Here is a 23,518-nt window from a genome sequence, read left to right as displayed (position 1 = left end):
CAGTCTAGTTCATCAGAATGTAAGAACATTATTTTGTAATAAAGTTTGCTTTTAGATAAAACATATTTACTATAATATCGTTTTTCCTATAAAGAAATGCTTTATCAGTTTGCCTATTTCTTCTAGACTGTTTGGCATAATAATTTTCTGCCTCATTCAGAAAGTACAAGCCTTACTGTCAGATACAAAATTAGAATGAAAATACTTAGGCTGTTATTATTAAAAGCATCCTGATGTCACTGTACTTCAGTGAGCCATTTAGGCTTTACACAGCATGCAAAAATACTACTATTGTCAGCTGGTCATGATTGTCTTTAGATAGTTTGCCAAGAACTCTTTCACAGTTTACACACATAAAATTTTTTAGTAGTTCCTCCAGCTGAAACTGCACTCCATTAAATGTCTGCAGCTGTGGAAAATTACCTAAGATATGGTTGAGGTGTATTATGATATTGCTTTGAATATAGCCACTTATTTTGGGTCTACAGCCATTCTATTTGGGTGTAAGTTTTCACAAACTTGCTGCTTTTCAAGAAAACTGGAAATGCTCACATACAGTCTTTCTATCTGTATGAATTACATGTCATTTAAGAGGAAAGTCCTTTGTGTTTTTGTTCCTTACTGCTTTTGTGTGTACTTGTGTATACTTTTATTGATCAGTCTATATGAAAATGGAAATGTATGATTTTTATTTTGTAACAGAACTGTGCTTACTTAAATTGGAGAAACCTATCTTTGGTTACTTTAAACTGTGGACATCTGTCCCTTGGCAGTGTTCTTAGGATTTCAGATGAGTTCTTCAAATGGATGTTCTTCAGGTGTGAAAATGTGTTAGTGACATGCAGAAATTGAGAGAAATATTAAATATCTCTACCATGGTAGTTTTCTACTCTTTCAACTTAGTTGAGGCTTTCTGGCTTTCTAAGTGAACCAGTGAGGCAAACAAATGTGTCTGTGAAACTTTGAACGGAAGAAAACGGAAGAATCCTCACTCCTCCTCTATTGTGGAGGCCTTTTATTTGTAATTGGTGCTTCCCTTCTACTACTTCTCAGTTTTCTAGGGATTCCTGAGCAGAACATATATGTCCAAATTCACATTAAGTGGGATGTAGGTTGTAAGCTTACCATTCCAATGGTAAGCTGAAAAAAATTGCTGCTGAACTTAAGTGAAGCAGGGGTTTGTTTGGCTGGTTTTGCTATGCATATGTGATACTTTACCTTATTTTTTTGTCATTGTGCTTGTTGGAAATGTTCATTTTCTCCAAGAAATCTAGATAAATACAGTTCTTCTTAAAAATGGAAAACAGTACTAATGCAACAGTTGTACTTCACTCTAAAAGTAAAAATTAACATTCTGACTAGAACTCCAATTAACATTCCAATAATATTAGAATTCAAAACTTTCAGTTGCATTGGCTTAATTAGCTGCCCAAATTATTGCTTAGCTTACTGCATTTTTAGTAGCACAAAGAAATTTCAGTCTTAGCAGGTATCTTTCCTTTTTTTAGATTTTATAATCTATCACCTTATCTTACAGGAGCTGTTTATTTTTTAAAGTTTGGATAAGATATTGTATTTTGATTTAACAATGACATTTGTGGATTAAGTGTTCAAAGAAGAAAGCTTACGTATTATCCAAACTGTCTTACAATATTAAAATGAAGTTCTGTTGACACACAATCTAGTAGTTGTTTTGTCTTGATAGTTAAGACTACTGAGTTTACATTTTATTATGTCATAGGAGCATTTGGGTGTCTTTCCATTTTGAACTCCTGCTTGAAGGATAGAAGTGTTGATTGTGATCATCTATTACCTGCAGTACTGAAAATCATAATATCTTGGAAAAATGATAATGAGGACAGCTTTCTCTTTAGCTGGTAGGTACAACTGAGATAATTTGACATTTTTTCTTATTTCTAAGACAAGAGTTTAAAAATACAGACTAATTCAAATAAATTAATTAATTCAAATAAAATCAATCTGTACAACTGCCATCTACTGCTCTGATATTACATATTTAAGCTTTTGTAGAAACCTTGGCTTAGTATATCACTAACTCATACTGCACAAAAGTACCTGGAAGGCTGGGAAACTGAGGAGCTTTGTAAATGCTTTTGAAAGATGTCAACTGTTTTCAAATGCATTCAGAACTGACCAACTTTTGTAAGTGTTGCTGAATGTTCAGTTACAAGTTCTGTTTGCATATTTTGGTAGCAGGAAAAAAACTTGCATACCAGACTTAGCTGTCTTTTAATGTTCTGGACCCAAAAATGTAACTTGAAAAGCTTCTAGTGAGGAGTGAAAATATACTGAGATTGTCTTTTTTGACTATAGTGAGAAAAATCCAGGCAACAAAGTTTCAAAATAATCATAAAACCATTGAGTGTTCTGGGTTGGAAGGGACCTTAAAGCTCATCCAGTTCCAACTCCTGCCATGGGCAGGGACACCTTCCATAAGACTAAGTTGCTCCAAGATCTGTCCAACTTGGGGTTGAGCTTCCAGGAATTGGTCAGCCACAGCTCCTCTGGCTATCTGTGCCAAGGTCTCCCTCACAGGGGAAGAATTTCTTCCTACTAATCTAAACCTATAATATATAGTATTTGGACACTTGAGGGCTAATAACTTTTCCTAAATCGGTAACTTAAAATTATTATTTTTCTTGCATTGATTTAATTTAAATTGCTGACATTCGTAGTTTATGTAAGTATATTGATTGAGCAAATGTTTAAATTGTAGAAATGTATGAATCTGTAATTTAGGAATCTTTTTAGACTTGCAGCTAATGTAGCACTCTACCTTTGAAAGACAGAATATCAAGAGCACACAGGACACAGCATGGTGGTGCCAGACAAATTTGTCCTGTGAGGAGGAGTGAAGGCAAGAATATAAATACTCAGGTCTACAACATGAATCTATATAAGCTTTGGTTGTATTTTTATTACAGCAGTCTGAAAGAGGCAAGTGCTCAATTGCTTGGTTTCAACATTGAGATGATGCGTTACCTTCCCTTGTTGCTGAAATATTCTGCAGCTCCTTTGGCTGATAATGAATGGGACTTCTTGATGTGCTCCATGCTGGCTTGGTTAGAGGTAATATGGAAGCATCTTCACTTTTAATGTACTTACCTTTTTGATTATTCCCTGAATATGGCAATGACACTGTAATCTCAGCCAAATACTTGACACAATGATTAGAAGAATTGCACAGAATCCAGTTAATGTTGGACTTTGGACAAAGATTTAAAAGCACAAGCAGTTATATTGTCCTGTTTCTTTTTGTGTATGGAGATAAAATCAGCTCACTCTTCAAGTAATACAATATTTAATAATAGTAATTGGAGGATAATTTTGAAATATATCTGCTGTAGGTCTCTATCTTGAAAAATAATATTTCTTGAAAAATAACATTTCTTTAAAACATAGTTTAACATGATACATCAAAATCAGCTGAATGAAAAGCAATGTCTGCATTTCAATATCTAACTGATCACATGAAGTATCGAAGTTACATTCTAATGCTGTTAGGAAAGAGGACAGTAATGTTAGTAGTCAGATGACTATTTACTGATTAATCAAATAAATATACAGAATCTGTCACTCTCTGTCACCTGTGCATTCAGAAGGGCAGGCTGTAAATTTCATGTGACCTTTCTTATTCTCAGGATTAATCTTACCTAATGGTATGTGCCTCAAAACTATGTATTTTGTTTAAAAATAAACAACAAACTTATAAGAAAATCTTGTTGTGTAAGACTAAGTAGGGAATATTTTAAATTGATAATGATACTCCTTTCTGACAGAACTAGTAAGAACAAAGATAAAAAGAAAGCAGCTGTGTTGGGGGAGAGGAAATACTCGCTTGATAGCCACTTCAATAATTTCCAGTTTCTAGTAGTATGTTGTCCATTGAATTTTCTTTTTGTCATTATAAGGAAGGTTATATAATGGAAACAATCCATGTTTCTAATGTTGGTGAGACTTGGGAATTCATTTCAGGTAGTCCAATTGAAGTACAAATTCTATTTTTAAACCAACCTCCCTGACCCACAGAATTTTCAAATGGTTCTTGCAATTTAATTGTCTTTGAAATTGCACTTTCTGTTGTAGACAGGAAATGTGAAACAAACTTTAAAGCAAATTTATGGTTAAGGAATCTTCCTCTGTATTTATTTCCTCCTAGACAACAAGTGAAAGCCGTTTGCTTTACCATATCCCGCTTGTGCAGATTTTTGCTTGTGTCAGTTGTGACTTGGCATCTGCCCTTAGCGCTTACTTTGAGGCTGCAGCTCCTGACAGTACTGAAAATCTTCCTAAGAACTTGGTCAGTGAATGGAAGGAATTCTTTTCTGAGGGAATTCACAATTTGCTGTTACCCTTGTTGGTGAAAATCACAGGCAAGTATATGACAAGGGGATAACAGCCAGGCTGTTTTGAAATAGAACTGAACAGGCCATATTTTTGAATTTACAGGAATATAATGTAAATAGAGTTTATAACAACTCAGTTTTTTTAACACTTACATTTTAATTAGTAAAGTGATTGCATATAACGTAGAGATTGTTAAGATTAGATGGAACCTGTCAAGTGCAATCTTGAATTGTTTCCAGGAGAATTTGTTTATGGTATCATCCATACATTCTGCATCACAGCTTGTGTTCTTTTAAATAGGAGAAACCAAAAATGCATCAGAAGGCTCTTTTCAGAACTCTGTATTATCATCTTTGGGTGAAGCTCTAACTTACATCTCAAAGGACCAGTTCTTAAACCATAAGCTGCCACCGAAGTTTGTTGCAGGCCAGAAGACAAATCTTCCAGATAAACTCCAGACTCTACTGAACACACTCTGTCCATTATTGCTTTTCCGGGCTCGACCTGTACAGGTTTCTGTCTACCATATGCTGCATAAGTAAGAAGCAACAAATTTTTCACTCTCATAGCCTCTCAACCCTCCTGCCCCTTTTTTTTTTTTTAATGTGCTATAGAATATGCACTTGTAGCAAAATCATGTTCCATTATGGGAGAAAATCCTCAACTGGGCAATTCATGTTCTTTTTTGGAGGACACTATATAAAACTATGAATGCTAAAGTTAATTGTATTAGCAGACTTAAGAAAGGTATTTATTTTTAGCCCTTATTTTAGCACTCATGAAATCCTAAAATGTAAACTGAAATATTCCAGGTTTTATCTGGGCCTGACGTTACCATTAAATAGTATGACATTTTTATTTTCATTAATTTAGGTAAGAAAGTAAATACAGATAGGTAGTATTGCTGTGAACTTCTTGGATATTTCTAATACCCAGAGAGACAATACAGAATTTGCTCCCCAAAATGCAGATTGCAAGGCAGATGGCTTAAGCCAGCCACCATTATCTTTCACTTATACTGAGGCATGAAGTTGCAATAGCTTTATTCTGATAGAAAATTTTATTGTAGTATGGCTCAGGAAAAGTAAGAGGTCTGGAAAGAGAAGTGAGCAAGGATACATACTTGTTGGCTGTCGCTCTTGAACCATCTTTGCAATGGTGGCATGTCTCTGAAAGATTCTGTGTTGCTGTTAAGGAATAACTGCCATTATTTTATTGTCTGTCAGAATGTTGATGTTGCTAAGCAAAGAACTATGCATCACATACATTAAAATAGTTTATTAAAATTATTTTTAAATTAAACCTGATTTCCTTTCCATATTTCTATAGATTAATGCCTGAATTGCCTAAATTTGATGATGAAGATCTCAAGTCCTATGGTGATGAAGAGGAGGAATTGGCATTGTGTGTATTTTTCCCTCACTTTTTATAGGACTGTCTTCCATATTTTTAAAATGTGTTAAAAGATTGAAATTTGCAGCAGAGTAGCTGTCAGCTAGGAGATGTTAAAAAATTGCATAGCTATGATAATAAGGTTATAAATATTTAGAATATTAAATAGTTTGGTCCTTTGCGCTAAAACTGGAGACAGTATTTGCAGTTGTTTTTAGGTGCAGTTACTGGACTAAATGCTGTATATTGCTGTATATATGCTTTATATTAGGAAATCTTGGCAAATTTTTACTTGTAATCAGGATGTATCTGCACAGGTAATTTCAGTTACTTGAAACAGAACAAAATTAACTCTGTGTTTTATACAGCTTGAATCCAGTGAATTCTCTGGTTTGAAGAGGGAATGCGGTAACTGGTTAAAACTCCTTTTTAACCTCAGCCCAATGATTAATACCTTTCCTAACTGCAGAGATGCAAAAGGCTTTTCAACCCAGAGCTAACAGTGATTAGGAGATCATTGTTCCTTTGCTGGTGTGACTCCAGAGAAAGCAAGCAAAGCAGCTATTCATGATGCAGGTTAAATCAGATCAGCCATAGACCACTCCCAGATGAAGTGATCAGCATTCAGTTTAAATTTGTCTTCTAAGAAGGTAAAAGCACCAACTCTCCCATTCAGGGAAAAAGAAGAAATTTTTAAACGAGTAAATTTTCCTGTAGTAAAAGGCTTATTTTATGTTCTGTGTGCATGGCTTTACTTTCATGACTTTCTAGGAAGGCTATGAACTTAAATTCAGTTCATGCTGTGCTCAAGATTTGAGTTTACTATTCCAGATAATATTTTTCCACAGATCACCTCCAGCAGCTCTTATGTCTATCCTGGCCACTCAAGAACTCTTGCTAGAAAACATCCTGGAATGCATTCCAGTTGGAGAATTTGCAGTTATTCAACCCCTGAGTGATGAGTTCTGCCTTGTTCTAGGATATCTTCTCACTTGGAAGTTAACATTAGCTTTCTTTAAAGCAGCTTCTTCTCAGGTATATTTTCAGAGTCTTTTTAATTGAATTTCTTAACCTACTTTTTTAGTTTCAGTCTCAAAGTGTCATCCAGCCATTTTCTTTTAATTATGTGACTTCTTATCTCTTGTTTCTGTGAAATTAGTGAAAATTCTGAAAGCGCCAATAGACTTAGATTTCTGCACCGCTGTATTTGAGGATGGTAAAATTAGAGCAATGAAGAACTAAGATTCACGAAAAGATGACTCTTTCTTGCATTTTCAAACAAGCTTGGTACATATTATAATCTTCTAATCAGTCAAAATGGTGCAGAGAACTAAACTTGTCTTCTAAACACTACCTGAATCACGTTGCTGTTCCTCCCTGCAAAGACGTATTTGTATTATTTACAGAGTTATACATAAATACAGCTGTATTTACCATGTTTTGGTTTTTTTTGTGAATTTTTTTAATCCTACCAGCTACGAGTTCTCTACTCACAATACCTTAGAAGAACTAAAAGCTTGAATAAGCTGCTTTATCACTTGTTCAGGCTTATGCCTGAAAACCCTGTCTTTTCTGGGCCAACTTCAGAAGTTCTAAATAAGGACACAAAAACCTTCTTTACTGAAGAGCTTCGTTTAGATGTCAAAGGTTAGTAAAAACTGTATTTGTGCATTTGAGAGAGTTGTTATATTTTAATAAGATTTTTTTCTTAAAAATACTTATTTAGAAAATCTTACCTATAAAACAAATAGACAGAGAGACAAATACATGCATATATTTAATAATCTTTTGTTAACTCTCCCCATTTGAGACTTAACCAAAGTTGACATGTTTATCAGAGAAACCAAGAAAAACAAAAGTCAGGAATAATACATTGCTACTATTCAATCATGAATGTAACAGTTCCAAAACACTAGAAATCTGTGATCTATTCTGGAACCATCGCTTCTAGAGATATTTTTTAATATTAAATAAAATTTCCATATTTTCTTGTGTGTTAATATATAAATTCAAAATATTAAAAACCATTTTAATATATATTTTTTAAATGTTTGAGATGTTAAATTGTGTGTTGTTTTTGTCATGAAAGACCCAGTTAATCAGTGATGATGAGAGAAGATATGCTGCTTTTTTTAGCTGAGAAACATGAAAAAGGGGATTAGATTTTTAAGTCCCTTCATTTAATTTTTTTAATGTACCCACATAGATATAAGCAAGGAAATGGAGTTTCCATTTCTTAATTTTTCTCTTGGACATCACTGTATGTTGCAGAACAATTTATCTGGATGACAATAAGAAAGGATTACTAACATGACATCCCAAGGGAAAGTCTTTCCTTAACTCATCATAGAATCATTAAGACCTCTGGGATCATCCAATTTCACCCTTTGAATACCACCATGTCCCCTAAACCGTATCACAAAGTGCCCTGTCTGTGTGTTTTTTGAACACCTCCAGGGATGGTGACCACCATTTCCTTGGGCAGCCTCTTCCAATGCTTATCCACTCCTTCAGAAAAGAATTATTTCCTAATATCCAACCTGAACCTCTGTTGCTGGAACTTGACATGCTTGCAAAGCTCAGCTGTCCTCCAAACACCTTATTGTTTGTTCGCTCCAAAGTGAGTGTTTTGTGATTTCTACAATATAAAATTATTTTTGATTCCTGGTGTCCACTTGGAGTTCAGTCTCTAAATGAAAAGGTGAATTCTGAGATGTGGAGTATCAGGGTAAGGAACAAAAAAAACAGCCTGGTGAAGAAGGGCTGAGTCAAACAAGTCCTTAGAATAGCAATAACAGGAACATGTACATGAAATTCCAAGTACTATAATTATATTGGAATCAGAAATTTGTATGTGGTGTGGAGGCACCAATTTCTGTGACTAATGTATTAAGAGTATTTCAACACATTTTCTTTTCCTCCCAGGGACAGGGGTGCTGTCATCCCAGATCCCACACTTGGCCTGCTCTGTGTACCATATAACACTGAAAGATCTGCCAGCCATGGTGAGGCTGTGGTGGAATAGCTGTGAGAAGCGTGTCTTCAATGTTGTGGATAAATTCACAAGGAAATATGTCAGCAGTGTGCTCTCCTCCCAGGAAATATCTTCTGTTCAGACTAGCACACAGTTATTTAATGGCATGACAGTAAGACTTTTTGTCGTTTCTTGTTATTTACTTGAGTTTTTTGCAAACATTTCAGGAAATTTTACTTCTCAGAACCAGACTGTGGTTCTGTTTTATATGATTGCAATTTTGTTGTTCTAAATGACTGATTAAACATAATTTTACTTGGTATCAATAAATTAAATTGACGTTTATTAATATTCTGCTTGGAAAAAACATGAAAGAATGGATTTTAGGATGTTGAAGAATTTGAGGAAGTAAGTGAAAGGTACTGCTATCAATATACTACTTTTTATTTATTAAAAGATCTAATCAATCAATAGATTGAAAACTGGCTGGTAATTCCTTTTTAGTTTACTGAGATATGAGTAGATTTTTGTTTTCTTTGAAAAAAGTGTTTGCCTGGTCTAAGAAAATAATTTAATGTGCATAGTAATGTGTTTATAGTGTATATATATATACGCTCACACAAAGACTAGAGATGCTGAATGGCATTTTCTAATATGTGTATTTTTTTCAAAGGTAAAAGCTCGGTCTGCAGCACGAGAAGTCATTGCAACCTATTCTGTTGATGATATCTTTATTGAACTAATAATACAGCTTCCATCAAATTATCCACTGGGATCCATAACAGTTGAGAGTGGAAAGAGGGTTGGTGTGGCTGTACAGCAGTGGCGCAATTGGATGCTACAGTTAAGCACATATCTTACGCATCAGGTGAATTTCAATAAAGTTCTTGGTTTTGAAAACTTAATAAGTCTTTATAGCAGAAAAATGTTCCTAGTAATGCAGTATTGTATAGATCTGTGTAATAGATCTCATTGGATTGCAAACTTTGTAGAATTGGGTCACTCTTACCATCTACTTTTCTCCAGATACATAAAGAGAGGTAAAATGATCAGCCTACTGTTAAATCCAGAGCCCAAGTTGAAAATTTAGATCTCTTAAGATATGGCCCAGTGTTTGTCCTGTGTGTCAGTACCATCTCAACTATAATTTGAAAAAAACTACAAACAAAGAAATGACAACAACTAAAATCAAAACCAAAAACCCCATCCATGGAATTCTCTAAAAGACTGATGGTTGCTGAAATGGCATCATCCGTGGTTAGACCAAAACAAAGCAGTGATTGAAAATTTCAAAATCTGTTTTTAAGTGTTCCTGAATATGCTCTTCCTGCACTATTGAATACTCACTTTTCCGTAGATCAGAGTATTATAAATTATGCACTGCATGTATTGCATGTAGTTTCAGATTATAAATCCTTCAGGCTTTGTTTCCTTCATGTTTTTATGACTACAACAGGAATAGTTCAAAGGAGTTCTACAGTATTAACAGCTCTTTTCCCTCTTTTAGAATGGAAGTATTATGGAAGGCTTATCTTTGTGGAAAAATAATGTGGATAAACGTTTTGAAGGCGTTGAAGATTGCATGATCTGTTTTTCAGTCATTCATGGTTCAAACTATTCTCTTCCCAAAAAAGCTTGCAGAACATGCAAGAAGAAGTTTCATTCAGCTTGCTTGGTAAGTACCTGGAGTAAATCTTTTTAAATAGGCAAAATACCCTAGAATCATAGAGCAGTTTGGGTCAGAAGGAGCTTAAAGCTCATCTGTTCCATCCTCCTGCCATGGGACACCTTCTGCTAGACCAGGTTGTCCAAACCCCATCCAGCCTGGCTATCCATATAGTTTAAACCAGAAACTTCTACTGTATTACCAACAATCCTCCACTTTGTCATCGGAGTATCTGGGATTAACAGCACTCATAAGTTATTTCTGTGAATTTTGTATTAAGGTGTAAGGGCAGGCAATGAAAGAAGAGCTGCTACACAGTGTATGTCTAATAGGTGTATATACAAATACATATGTACATATACACATGCATACATGTGTGAGTGAAAAGGTTTTTTTTACTGTTTCTTGTTGGTTTTTTTTAAAGTATAGGTAATGTTTTGATAGTTACATTCACAGAATCACAAAATTAACTAGGTTAGAAAAGACATTTGAGATCAAGTCCAACCTATGACCTAACACCACCTTGTCAGCTGGACTATGACACTAAGTGCCACATCCCGTCTTTTCTTAAACCTCTCTGGAGATGTTTAAGAAAAGACTGGATGTGGCACTTAGTGTCATAGTTCAGTCATAGGGACAGTGACTCCACCACTTCCCTGGGCAGCCCAATCCAATGCCCAGTCACTACTTCTGTGAAGAACTTCTTCCTATTGTCCAGTCTAAACCTGCCCTGGTGCAGCTTAACACAGATCCTTGGCAATAACGGTTATTGATGATGTACTAGTGTTTCTGTACTCAGCTTGCCTTTGTATATTAAACAGACGTATTTCTCTTTTTCAGTACAAATGGTTCTCATCCAGCAACAAATCCACATGTCCACTCTGTCGAGAGACATTCTTGTGAAACAAAATGTTCTTCTTTCTGTGAGCTAAATAAGAAATAAAGAGCAGGCAATAAACTGTATGTTGAAAGAAGTTAACTATTTGGAAATAATGTCAGTTACTTTAAATTCTTCACTGGTGGAATATGACACACCTCTGGACTGGCTTTTTGTAAATTTGAAGATTTTTCTTTGATATAAAGAAATATATAACAATAATTTATTTTAATTGGTATATTTTTAAGATATATTAAAAATTTCAGAAATAATGTGGAGTTATGTCTGAAAAGTGGTGTTTAAGCCACAACATAGTTAATTAAAAACTCTTATTTCAGGCATATTCTAACATGGTGTTATGTAATTAACCCAGGTGATACCTCTTAATATAACAGCTGAATATAACATATGTTACCACCTAAAGATTTGACTTTTGATTATAATGCATTCCCTTTTTTTGAGGAAAAAAGAATGCTGTTGCTGTTAGACATTAAGGCATGAAACTGCGGTGATAATCTGTTAAAGCGTAAAATTTAATCAGCCTCTTCTAATAAAGTGAACTTTCACCTTTCAAAGTTTCTTTTTGCCAAAACTCCCCAACCATCCAGTAGCCTAAAATCATGAAAACCCAGAAGCCCACCTAAGGAGAGAGACCACAATCATTCCTGCATCACAATGACACCATCTATTTATTGCTGATTGGCTTTTAAAGAGAAGTTTTTTGTTTGTCTTCATGAACTGGCAAATTAGCTATCACCGAATGTCTACTGTACTTCCACTGTCCTAGAATAATAAGGACTCTTAAGTGAGCATCCAGATGTATCAGAATTTAATAGCCTTCAACTATACATTTTTTCATGCCTCTTTTTTTTAACAATGGTAGCATACTAGTATATTCCAACTTGGATGGTATTTTTGGTGGGTTTCTTTGAAAAGTCAATAAAAGTGGGGAATAAATAAATAAATAAATTTTGTCAATCTCTGTAGTCTCTGGTTTGCTATCTCTTCCTGTATGTGATAAACTTTTAGAAATTAATTGTATAGATTTTCAGATGCCGAGTTTGTAGCATGGTCAATTGGCTGTACCTCAACAGCTATTATTTTAGATTTTTAGCTGTTGATAACTGAAGTCTGTATTTTTAGCAGGTAATTCTGGGCTGCCAGAGGAGAAATTCCTTGACCTTTTGTTTTGAGTAGGTGAGAATGGAAAGGATTTAAAGCTGGTATTGAGAAGGTCTAACTGAAAAGACAGAGTAGGGAACAAGCTGTATTGTTTCATAGTTACTGATGCTAAAACTCCATCATTGCCTCTGTTTCATCACTTGGGTTATTCTAAATTACTTCTTTGCAAGGTCATTGACTGATCTGAAGGCAGATACCTTAGTACCTTTTCATGGATGAGTACTCTTCATCTAGATTACTCCATAGTAGTATCCTCCTCGTAAAATTGAATAAAAGGGAGTACAATCATAACCACACCACTGCCCAGAGATTTCAGGGCAGTAGTAGCCTCCCTTGAATCATGGAATTGTTAAGGTTGGAAAAGACATTTAAGATCCTCAAGTCCAATCATAAAGCTAGCACCACCTCCATGTTCACTATTAAACAGTGTCCTCACGTGCTGTATCCACATGGGTTTTGAATGCTTCCAGATATAGTGACTCGGGCACTTCCCTGAGAAGCCTGTTCCAAAGCTTGACAACCCTTTTTTCCTAATATCTAATCTAAACCTCCCCCAGTGCCATTGAAAACCTGAGGCTGTTTTATTTTGTCCTGTCCCTTGTTCCCTGTGAGCAGAGCCTGATCCCCACCTGGCTCCACTCTCCTGTCAAGGAGTTGTGGGGAGTGAGAAAGTGCCCCCTGAGCCTTCTTTTCTCCCACCTCCCTCAGCTACTCCTGGTGCTCCAGACCCTTCCCCAGCTCTGTTCCCTTGTTTGGATGTGCTCCAGCACTTCAATGTCCTTATAGCGAGAGACCCCAGGATTGGATGTGCTTCATGTGAGAGACAGCTGCTCACTTTGAAAATTTAAAAAGGTTTATTAAACCTTAACAAAAATACAACAAAGGATTACATAAGGAAAAAGCTGCAGTGCTGGGAACTGCCCCTCGTGCATACCATATGGCCAGTTCGTCTTAAAGATGGATGCTCAGTCTTCTATACCCCTGGGGGTTGCATGAGCCAGCCCTGGCCCCTCCCAAAGTCTGTCAGTCAGCTCTTCTTTGCCATTTATCAGTGGAGACTGCTTTCTTGTAACTTGATTGGAGGTCAGCTGTTGCCATGCCGCACTCCCTAAGCAACAAGCTTATCCATTCCTAACTGCACCATACAAGGGGCACATGTGCAGCCTTCTTTTTACCTGTCCTAGACAACCCTGGCTGTCTGATGGTCACAATACAGGGGGAAAAGGGAACTGTGGGGAGAACAGAGGGACATCTAAACTACAATAACATAACTAAACATCACTAAAGCTTTTATTAATATTCACAACACAATAGTTATCTTTTAATTGCGAGAGCAAATAATCTCATTATCCATCTATAACACTTCAGCAGTGCCCAGCACAGAGGGACAGTCACTGTGCTGGTCCTGCTGACACACCATTGCTGATACAGGCCAGGTGCCTTTGACCTTCTTGCTTACCTGAGCACACTTGGCTCATGTGCAGCTGCTCTTGACCAGCACCCCCGGGGCCTTTCCTGACTGGCAGCTCTCCAGCCACTCTGCCCCAGCCTGGAGCTCTGCTTGGGGTTGTGGGGACCCAAGCGCATCACCCAGCACAGGAAAGACCCTTGCTTCACCTTTCTATTCAGAAGGACACAGTTTCCTTCTGACAGAAACAAACTTTCTAATTGTGCCTTGGACCTGTAAAAGTGCCTGATAACAACATCAAAAGGAGCAACACTGGTTCAGAGCATTTAAACCCAGCGTAGCTACAGAGAGGAGAAATTACAGACTGGAAGTTTTAATAGTTGTCTGAAAATACAGGATTTGTACTTCAGTGCTAGTTCTACATAGTACATCTTTGTGAGAGTCTGTCTGAAATATCCCTCATCTGCCTCACGATTGTCATTTGGGGACCACTGAAGAAAAGACCCCCCTGTCTTAAATCTCTGGTTCTGTAGGAGAAAGTTACACATGCCAAGGGCCCCGAGACCTGAGCATAGTGCTAAGCTATTGTTCACAGGTGGTGTTTGCTCTATGCTACACTGAGCCCAATGAGAAGAAGAGGGGGACACCGTGCCCTTTTTGCAACAAAGCTGTCCCACCTCTTGGCCTGGCTGGACTTCTCCTGAGTTCTGGGTGGTCCCCCCACAGAAGACCCCTCACTTGTCTACAACAGCCATAACAGACAAACTGAGATGTAAGAAGCCTCTTCACCAGAGAAAAACCGAGACATGAAACCCCTATGTGAGAAGACCCCCCTTTCATACTTTCCAAGGACTGGGACTGAAACCCCCAACCCGGGGGAGGTGTGCGGAGGGAGGCAAACTGACCAAAGCAAGATGGATGTTGCAGGTGTGACCACTGGACCAAGAAGACAATGGCTCTTGCTTACTGCTGAGAACATGGACTACCTGTTACATCTATTCCTTATTGTATCTGTTCCCCCCACCTCGCAATTTCCAATAGAGTTATCATAATAAAAACCTCTGAGTTAGCTAGAGATTTTGAGATCTCCCCGATGCAACAGGCGGATCCTCGGCTGGACTGGACCAAAGGACTTCGTCTCTATGTTTGGTAGCTATATCCCCCTCTTTCTCTCTCTCCCTCCCTCTTTTCTCTCTCTTTTTCTCCCCCTTAATCCCTCTATCACATTTTGCTGTAGTCATTCAATAAATGTGCACTTGTTTTGATTATTACTGCAAATCCCCTGTGCCATGTCAGTTTTTTCTGCACCCTGAGATCAATCCACAAACCATCACGAAACCCGTTCGTAAGGACGGATCGTGAGAATCTTGTATATATATTTATACAAGTCTCTTTTAAAATTCAGGTCCTGCCACTACTCGGGTCACTAATCTTATCAGACCACTAGTCAGTGGCTAAAATTTAGAATTCAACCCAGCAAACCCAAGTGTAGGCTTGGCAATTTCTCTGAGAAATGGGAAAATGGATTTCTAGTCACAGCATTACTTATTTGTTACAGAAAGTGAAGTAAATAGTTCAGGCTCTGATGGTGCATCCCCCTTCCACCTCAGGCTGCACTATAATAATCTCAAAAATGCTCAACAGGCTCTCTTTGCTTTCATTTCTGTATCTATAGAATTGAGCTAATATTCCTTTGTGAAAAGAATAGTTTTTAAAACATGAAAATGAGAAATATATATCTAAGCATTATTTATTATTGCATGCAACAGTTCTACTTGCTTATAGATCTCCAAGTGCTGTTATACTTACATGTACAGTGCACAGGATCCAAGGTTGGAAGCCCTAAACAGAGAAAGCTCTGGAAGACTGCTGTTTATAACATATAAGAGCATCACAACAGATGCAGAATTAGTCAAGACAGCATTATAAAACAATTATATTTCCTTTTCTTTCTTTTAACTCTTTCTTTTAACTTTATTTCATTCCTTGATTTCTCATTTCATTTCCTTTCATGAAATATAACTTCTTCTTTTTATGAAAGGAAATTAAATCTTTCATTTTCAATTAATATAATTTCATTAAGTATCAATTAATTTCACAGCACGTCATTCCATTTAATTTCATTGTGTTCCACTTAATTTCCCTTCATTTCACTTCATTATATTTCTTTTTCTTTCTTTTCACTTCACTTTGTTTCTCTGGTCCAGACTGTACATCATAAACTGAACAACAAGAACAGCCATTTAATGAAGAATCTAAATGTACTAGAACCAAAAGCATGAACTTTCTCTAATGGCTTCGCATGACCTGGGTACAGGCCTTGCAGGAAAGAGGGAAAGGCCATCCTTACAGAGAATACATACACGTGAAAAAATATTGTCCTTGAAGATACTTTGCAGTACTCCACCTATGCCATAATACATGTAGGGAAGAGTCCAAAGACATTCAGGAGGCTGAGAATGGTTTCTGGTTACTTGTTTGAGTTTCCAGCAGTGGGTGCGCTTGTCTGGGCCTGTAGAGCCTTTACTCTGTCAGGCAGCTGAAAAGCACTGCCAGGTCTGTTCAGAGCAGCCCCAGAACCACAATTGACACCTGGGGCGTAGAATGAGACTGAACACACGGGGAAGAAATGACTTACCATCAAAAGGTGTGCAGGTTAGTGAAATCTAAACATAGTTTGTTTCAGCTGTACCGCAATCCTGAGCCTTGACTTAATCAGATCCGCAGAGAGCCAAATTTGTTTTGCAAGATGAGATTTTTGTAGATAAACAGGAAGTACCTCAGCACGTTACCAACATGTGAACCTAGAGAAGCAAAGCACAGGAGCCTATGGTAGTTTCGTTTTAGTAAACAAAGACTGCCTTTTGAAGCAGGGAAACAAAAGCTGGTGACTGAAAACACGTGTCTTTTAAGGTGCAGATAAACTCTTCCCATGAAGATCAGCATTGCTCAGTTTTCACAACTTTTTGGAAGAAATTAAAATGTTATTTTCACCACTGTAAGGCCCGAAGCAGTTCACTTGATGAGAATTTTAAAAGGACTCACAATTGTCTGTGTACTCTGAGTTGTATACACAGGAGAACTACTGACAAGATATTCTCAAAAGGTCAAAGCAACACAAAAAATTTTACTGGCAACTTTAGAAAAATCAAGGAACTTTGGCAAAAGATTTAGTGCAACATTCTATCAACATGAAACACTTCTCAAAGCATTAGCTTGTCCCACTCAACTTAGCAAACTTTAAATGCATTTGATTTCAAGTTACTCAAAGTTCCAAGTAGAGGGAGTTAGAAGAAGGAGAGAGAAAGACAGAAAAGATATAGATAGTAGAAACTCCAAGGAGAGGTAGGGTCCAGACGCTGTGATTACCTCATGTTCAGCCTTCAATACTCCTTGGCCTTCCTGGGCCCTTCCCCCAGGTAGGGCTTGTGGTCATTTGGCCACTCAGGATCTGGGTTAGAGGCTCCAGAGGCAGGTGGGGAGCATCATCTGTGCTGTGCCTGTTATTGGCACCACTGTGGGATGGGACACAGGCTCTAGGGGTGGGAGGTGTGGGACAGGTCACTGCCTCAGCAGGGCAGGGCCTGAGCTGCCCTTTCCCCCGCACAGGCATCTCAAAATGTCTCAAGACATTAATCTTTGCAGTCTTTCACAACCATCCACTAGCTTTAGATGTGCCTCTTGATATGTGCCTCTTGATACCACTGTCACATCTGACATCACAGCCAACAGTTGTGTTCAGGTTCAGTGGATGGTCTCCAGATTTTTTATATTCACATTGCAGCATCATACTAAGGAGCAGAACACCAGTGGGAGGAGAGAAGCCTCCTGCTTCACCTTGTCCGCTCAATATATGACTGAAAAGAGCCACTACTAGGTTAAATTACACAGTGAAACCACACAATCACAACAATGCACAAAAAGAAACAAATAGGCTCAGGACCTCTTCTGTGGGAGATGTACAGCACTTGCACAGCTTCCTTAAGACATGATCCAAGGGCCTCCAATTCATAATACAGTATTTCCTATGACTTGTCTTTCTTTTACTCTTTTTGCATCAGATATTCTGTACAGGTATAGTCACAGAGGAAGCCCAAAGAACAGAAACAAAGCTGTACAGCTCTCAAACCCACTAACCAACATAAAAGGAAAATAGTGAAATCTGTGGAACTAAAGGTCTGTTAATGCCAGCAAAGCACATTACTGGTCTTCATTGCAAACTCTTGCAAGGGAGAGACTGGTCACTCCCATCAAAGCAACCCACACAGTATACAAGCCTCTCAAAAGATTAGATGAAATGAATGTGCCCCTAGACAGTAAAACACGTAATAGATTTCTGGTTGCAGTCTGAGAGGCTACAATAATTTTCTCTTATGCAACCTTCTCCAAAACAACACTTCTCTCAGTACAAGAGATAGGATTTTTGAAATTGGGTGTGTAATAAGAAACTTGCCTACATTCTAGTGTTTCTGGGTTACAGGAAGCATTGTAGAGCTATTTAAGTTGTTAATACACAGAAGTCTACTAGTTAATTTTACATCAGGAATTTAGAAATTTTACAAATTCTACAAAGGGCAAGAACTTTTGGAAAATGCCACTTCAAATGCATTTAATAATGTAAAAGAAATTTGAGTAGCTTGCAGCTTCCTTTGTCCATACCTTATTCATCAGCAATCTCAGTTTCCTGGAGAAGTGATAGCCTTGTAGACCCTCCATTTTCTCAAGAAAGTCACATTTCAAAAGCTGACCTCACAATGGGAAAGCAAGGTATAAAAACTCAAATTAATATAATTTACGGTTAACATATGACTACCTGATCCCCAGTTGAGGACCTAACATATGCACACAATGGCCAACTACCTTGATCAGAGGCTGAAGACCCCTGTGACCTACCAGCTTCCTCTTTGCAGTCTGAGAACAAACTTTCCTAAAACAGTGGTCCTGCATTATATGCAAGAGATGGGAAGTTATAAGCATGCTTTGATTTTGGACACTGGCTTGTCGTGATGAAACAAATGGTTGAGCACAAATGGTTTCCAACACCCATGCAAGGCTCTGCTCCTCCAGTGTGGTTTGTTTTCTTTTTTTAGAGGGGCTACAGATCTCAAAGCCTAAAAAAGAGACATGAAACGCAAACCAGAGATAAATCAGAAGAGTTAAAGTATTCTGACTGAGCTCAAATTACAGAAATGTTGCCAGGAAGCAAGCACAGAACAGAATTGAAAAAACAAGAGAAAAACTCTCCCCAAGATCCTGAAAAACTTAATGCTTTTTTGCAACTGTCTTCCAAGGGCATAGCCCTTGCTGAAGTTCAGATTTCCACTGATGAGTGCAAGCTGACCAGTACTCAGAGAGATGTTAATTGGGCCAGGTGGATGTGCAAGGCTTCCTTTCCTCATCTTCTGAAGGTTGGTAGCACCTGCCTGTTGCCAAAAGGATATCTGGTATCAGAATTAGCACTGCAGCATCTGTTACCAGCAGAGCAAGCTCTGGAATTTTTTTTCCCTCTAGCAAAAATGTAAAGAAACTTAAGACATTTCTGAAGTAGCCTTTGCAACACATTTCTCAGCATGTTTTGCAGAAAAAGTATGCATTTCATAACTAGGAAATGTGAATGCTAACTGCTTGGAAATCAGACAATTCCTGGCTAACAGTTTCTACAATGAAAGGGCACTGCCTTCCCAAAAGCCATATACATGCATTTTTGACTAAATATGCATTTGCTCTTGGTAAAGACCAGCTCAACTAGGGTTATGTTTACTTCACAGGAGATATCACTTGGATGGAACACTCTGGTGACCCCTTTGTCTAGCTGGCATTTTAACTAGGGTCAGCTTTGAAGGTACACTGGGTTGCTTAGGGCTGGATACTTTTTATCATTCCAGCCTTCCTGTTTGCACAATGAATGGAGTGACATTTTGACTGCAGAGTAAAAGGCAAGAGAACGAATACTGTGAAGGACAAAATGGTCCAGGAAAATGGTCCAGGAAAATGATCCAGGACAAGATAATTTAGGACGAGATTGAAGCCACCTTCGGCTTTCACTAAATTATTTCTAAAGATTTTTAGTGATGGGTTTGGTCATTCAAAACTGTACATGCCAGAATCTTATAATAACTACCAACAGAGACTTCTCCTATATGTTTATCCTGAGAATCTTTTTACAAACTTAAAGCCATTACTTCTTACTCTGTTTGAAGCAGAGGCAGAGAATTTTTACCGTCCTCCTCCTCCTCCTCTTCAAATATAAATGCAAACTTCTCAAATGAGGTTTGCATTTATATTTGAAGACCTCACATCTCATAGCAGCCTCATGACCTCAAGTCTTTCAGTCCTTCCTCTGACTAGCAGTCTTATTTGCTGTTCTCTCTACTCTTCCAAATTGGCTGACATCTTTTCTTGAAGCACAATGCCTGAAAAATTGGATCCACTACCTTCGAAGATCCTATTTCTCTGAATTGGCAAATACAATTCTCAAATAATTCCTTTGTTTCTTTATAGGGAAGAAGAAAATCTAGTGGTGCTCTGTGCTAGGCAAAAGATTGTGCAGTCATAATTCTGGAAACACCATGATTGTTTCAGAAAATGTACAGGTGCTATGTAAGTGGTAGATGTGCACCCTAATACTATAAAAGCAATTTTAAGGCCATAATGTCAAGGGAAACATGGATTGGGAAAATACTTTCTACAACTAAAAATTATTTTTCAAATTGTATCTATTTATTTTACCAGGAGTTGTGACAATCCTGGGCCTGCCAACACCTACTTCAAAGACTGTGGAAAAAGACCCAGAAAGATAACTCCCTTCCCTTCCCTTCCCTTCCCTTCCCTTCCCTTCCCTTCCCTTCCCTTCCCTTCCCTTCCCTTCCCTTCCCTTCCCTTCCCTTCCCTTCCCTTCCCTTCGACAAAATACACTTTTACCTTAAATCCAGAGAAATGAATACTGATTAGGACAAATATATAACTGAGCTCTTTCAGTGGTGACTTGGCTCACAAATACATCTGCTACAAGCTCTGTGGTTTGGGATCATAAGAATTCTTTGCAAACCCCATCCCAATAAAGGTGATTGAGTCACATGCTTTGACATGGATCCTGAAGACAGACCTCAGAGAAATTTAGCTTAGAATTTTGAAAACTTATTCTAAAATCTGTAAAAGCTACCTGCAAACATGTTCCTAGATATACAGGGTAGAGAAGTATAGGAGAGGCTCATGAATGCTAAGGAGTCTACACTGCCTGACTGGGCACTACAGCAGCCACAGCCACCTCAGCCACTTGGAGGTGAGAGGGAGATGGCTCTTGTCCCCTTGGTCCAAAAGAACCACTGTGAGTAGACAGAGCACTTCTTTGCAAAAAATGGGTGAGGAGCATAGCACCTAACCCATCAAGACTGCCTGCTGCTGGGATCATAGCCAGTAAGCCTTCATTCTGTCCATAATAATGAACATCCTCTCCACATCCCCAAGAGCATGTTAATCATTTGTGGCTTGAACAGGTTGATAGCAGACCCCACCTGAGGGCTGATCCTTTGTCCCCATCCCCAGAGAGGTGCTCCCAGTGTCTGCTGCCTGCCCTGCTCCTGGCTGGGAGGTACGACAAGTCCTGGCTGCTGGACTCTGCTGCTCTGAACCAACCCTGGCCCTACTGCACTCTGACACAGGCAGAGAAATCATCTGTAATCCCACTCCACTGCTGTTAGATACACTCAATTTTCTCTGTGTGGGGGATGGGAAAGGATCTAAATAAAAAAGACAAAGTAATCTCCTGTTTTTACTTTATCTGATTACTGTGGAAGTTAAGGCGGAAAGTACCAGACTTTCAAAGCATACTTTCATTTTCTACTTGCAGTGATTTTTTTGGACGAATGTGTCAAAGCATCCTACTTCCTCTGGGACATGTTTTAACTAAAAAAAAAACCCTGATAACCTGAATCTGCTTGCAGAAAAAAAAATACTCTTTAATTTACACTTGAAATATTTTCAATGTACCAAAAGTGTACAGATATAACAACATATGCAGTTCCCACAGATGGGGGATTTAGTGAATTGTCAGACCAATGCACTCATCTGCATTTGCTCTTCTAACAGATGTCAACATCCGAGTTCACCTTCCTAATCTAACAGTTATTCCCAAATAGTTAAGTGATGGCAAAAATCTCACTAAAAGAGTGGATGCTACAGAAGACGGAGACGTCAAATACCGAAGAAGGCCACACGGAGGGGTTGCCTACACCAGAAAATTTTTGCCCAGTGTATCCCAGAATTTTATCTGTCTGTTTCTATGGGTGAATGGCAGGTAGCACACCCATAAGTCAGGCTGACCGCATCAAGAAGGTGTGGAGGGTGTTATTCCACCCAGCCCATGAGCACCAAGGACCAAAAAAAACCCTGCTGTGTTTCCTCCATCCTCCACTTCAGTGCTGGCCAAAGCCCAACTTAGTTATTCAGGAAGCACCAAAGGTAAATGTTAAAGCCCTCTCCATCCTAGAAAAGGTCACAATGAGTGACCAAAGCCTCTGCAACCTGGCCATCCTCTGAAGGGAAGAAAGAAGAACGTGCAGAGGAGAGCGGGTGGGGAGGACGGAGGTGACTTGGCTATGCAGGGGCAGAACCCGCTTCTCAGTGTTCTTTTCCCTGGGCATGCCTCCCTCCCATCTGATGAGGGTTTTAAAGACGTGACCTGTGCGGCCTAGGACTGGTTCTTTGGCAAGCCACTAGATGGCAAGAAATGGCAAGGATTGAGCACCAGTTGTGCCTTTCTTCCCTGCAAAAGGGACCTGTCATGCTTCCCTCAGGCCCCGGCTGGAGTCGAGCTTGTAGAACGCTCCTCCTAGCTTCACCTGAGTGCATCAGAGCACAGGCATAGCCCCTCTACACTCAACGGCCCTCAAATTAATTTCCTCTTTTTATTTTTAGCTGATATTTTGGGTGTTTTTTGGTATTGCTTAGTTGTCTTGCTGTGCTAGAAGAAGTCATGGCACCTGTTTTGAGATGCCACTGAACTGTGGTGATTCGTGAACAAAGCCTGTTCACTTTAGGGAAGAGCAGGTGCATCTCTGTAAGACACGTTGACATGCCACCAGCTGAAAGGGATATTCAATGATTAAAAACAAGCCAAAGTCCTCACAGAAACATATATTATATCCTTAATTGCTCAACCTTTTGCTCTTTTTGCCGCAGTGTTATGTGTTGAGAGAGAAAATCCCACAGAACTGTTGAAATTTCAGGGGTAAATGTCTTTACTCTGAGCAGTTTACAGCACTACCAGCTGAGGTATGATTTTTAGAGCACCAAAATAATTTTCGAGTCTTTTTGAGTCTTTTCTCCAAGCTTAGGCTTTTTCATTACTCTGTGTCAGTCGGAACCCTTATAATCCAAAAACTTATATGCCAAACAGAACAATATCCTTATTAGCAATGTCTTTGTTACCTCCTGTCTTTATGGACCCAGAAGAATTCCTTACAAGGATGAAAGCTGTCCCCTGCCCCATCCCTGCCTCGAGTCCTGGATATGCCTCGCTACATAAAGCCAAGTCAGGGAGCTGCACATCTTTTGTTTTAGTGGCTCTCCAATTGCCACAAGTCCCAAGCCCTCCTTGCAACCTGCAAATACAATGCCTTATCTGCAAGGCTTGCTTCTACTTGGCTGTCC

General features: G+C 38.5%; 1 protein-coding gene across 1 annotated transcript in view; it reads left to right on the top strand.

The window, feature by feature from the left end:
- Positions 1-12,263, top strand: part of LTN1 (listerin E3 ubiquitin protein ligase 1) — a 31,615-nt gene extending 19,352 nt beyond the window's left edge. Inside the window, exons 19-29 of the mRNA XM_014306854.2 lie at positions 1,742-1,877; positions 2,946-3,090; positions 4,181-4,394; positions 4,669-4,906; positions 5,698-5,772; positions 6,609-6,795; positions 7,236-7,407; positions 8,686-8,906; positions 9,408-9,602; positions 10,242-10,409; positions 11,241-12,263. Coding sequence (XP_014162329.1) covers positions 1,742-1,877; positions 2,946-3,090; positions 4,181-4,394; positions 4,669-4,906; positions 5,698-5,772; positions 6,609-6,795; positions 7,236-7,407; positions 8,686-8,906; positions 9,408-9,602; positions 10,242-10,409; positions 11,241-11,303 — 1,814 coding nt within the window. The 3' untranslated portion in view covers positions 11,304-12,263. The remainder of the gene's footprint in view (positions 1-1,741; positions 1,878-2,945; positions 3,091-4,180; positions 4,395-4,668; positions 4,907-5,697; positions 5,773-6,608; positions 6,796-7,235; positions 7,408-8,685; positions 8,907-9,407; positions 9,603-10,241; positions 10,410-11,240) is intronic.
- The last annotated feature ends 11,255 nt before the right edge of the window (positions 12,264-23,518 follow it).

The sequence above is a fragment of the Geospiza fortis genome, unplaced genomic scaffold, assembly GCF_000277835.1.
Source record: "Geospiza fortis unplaced genomic scaffold, GeoFor_1.0 scaffold1, whole genome shotgun sequence".
Taxonomy (NCBI): domain Eukaryota; kingdom Metazoa; phylum Chordata; class Aves; order Passeriformes; family Thraupidae; genus Geospiza; species Geospiza fortis.
This window is presented reverse-complemented; position numbering and strand designations above follow the sequence as displayed.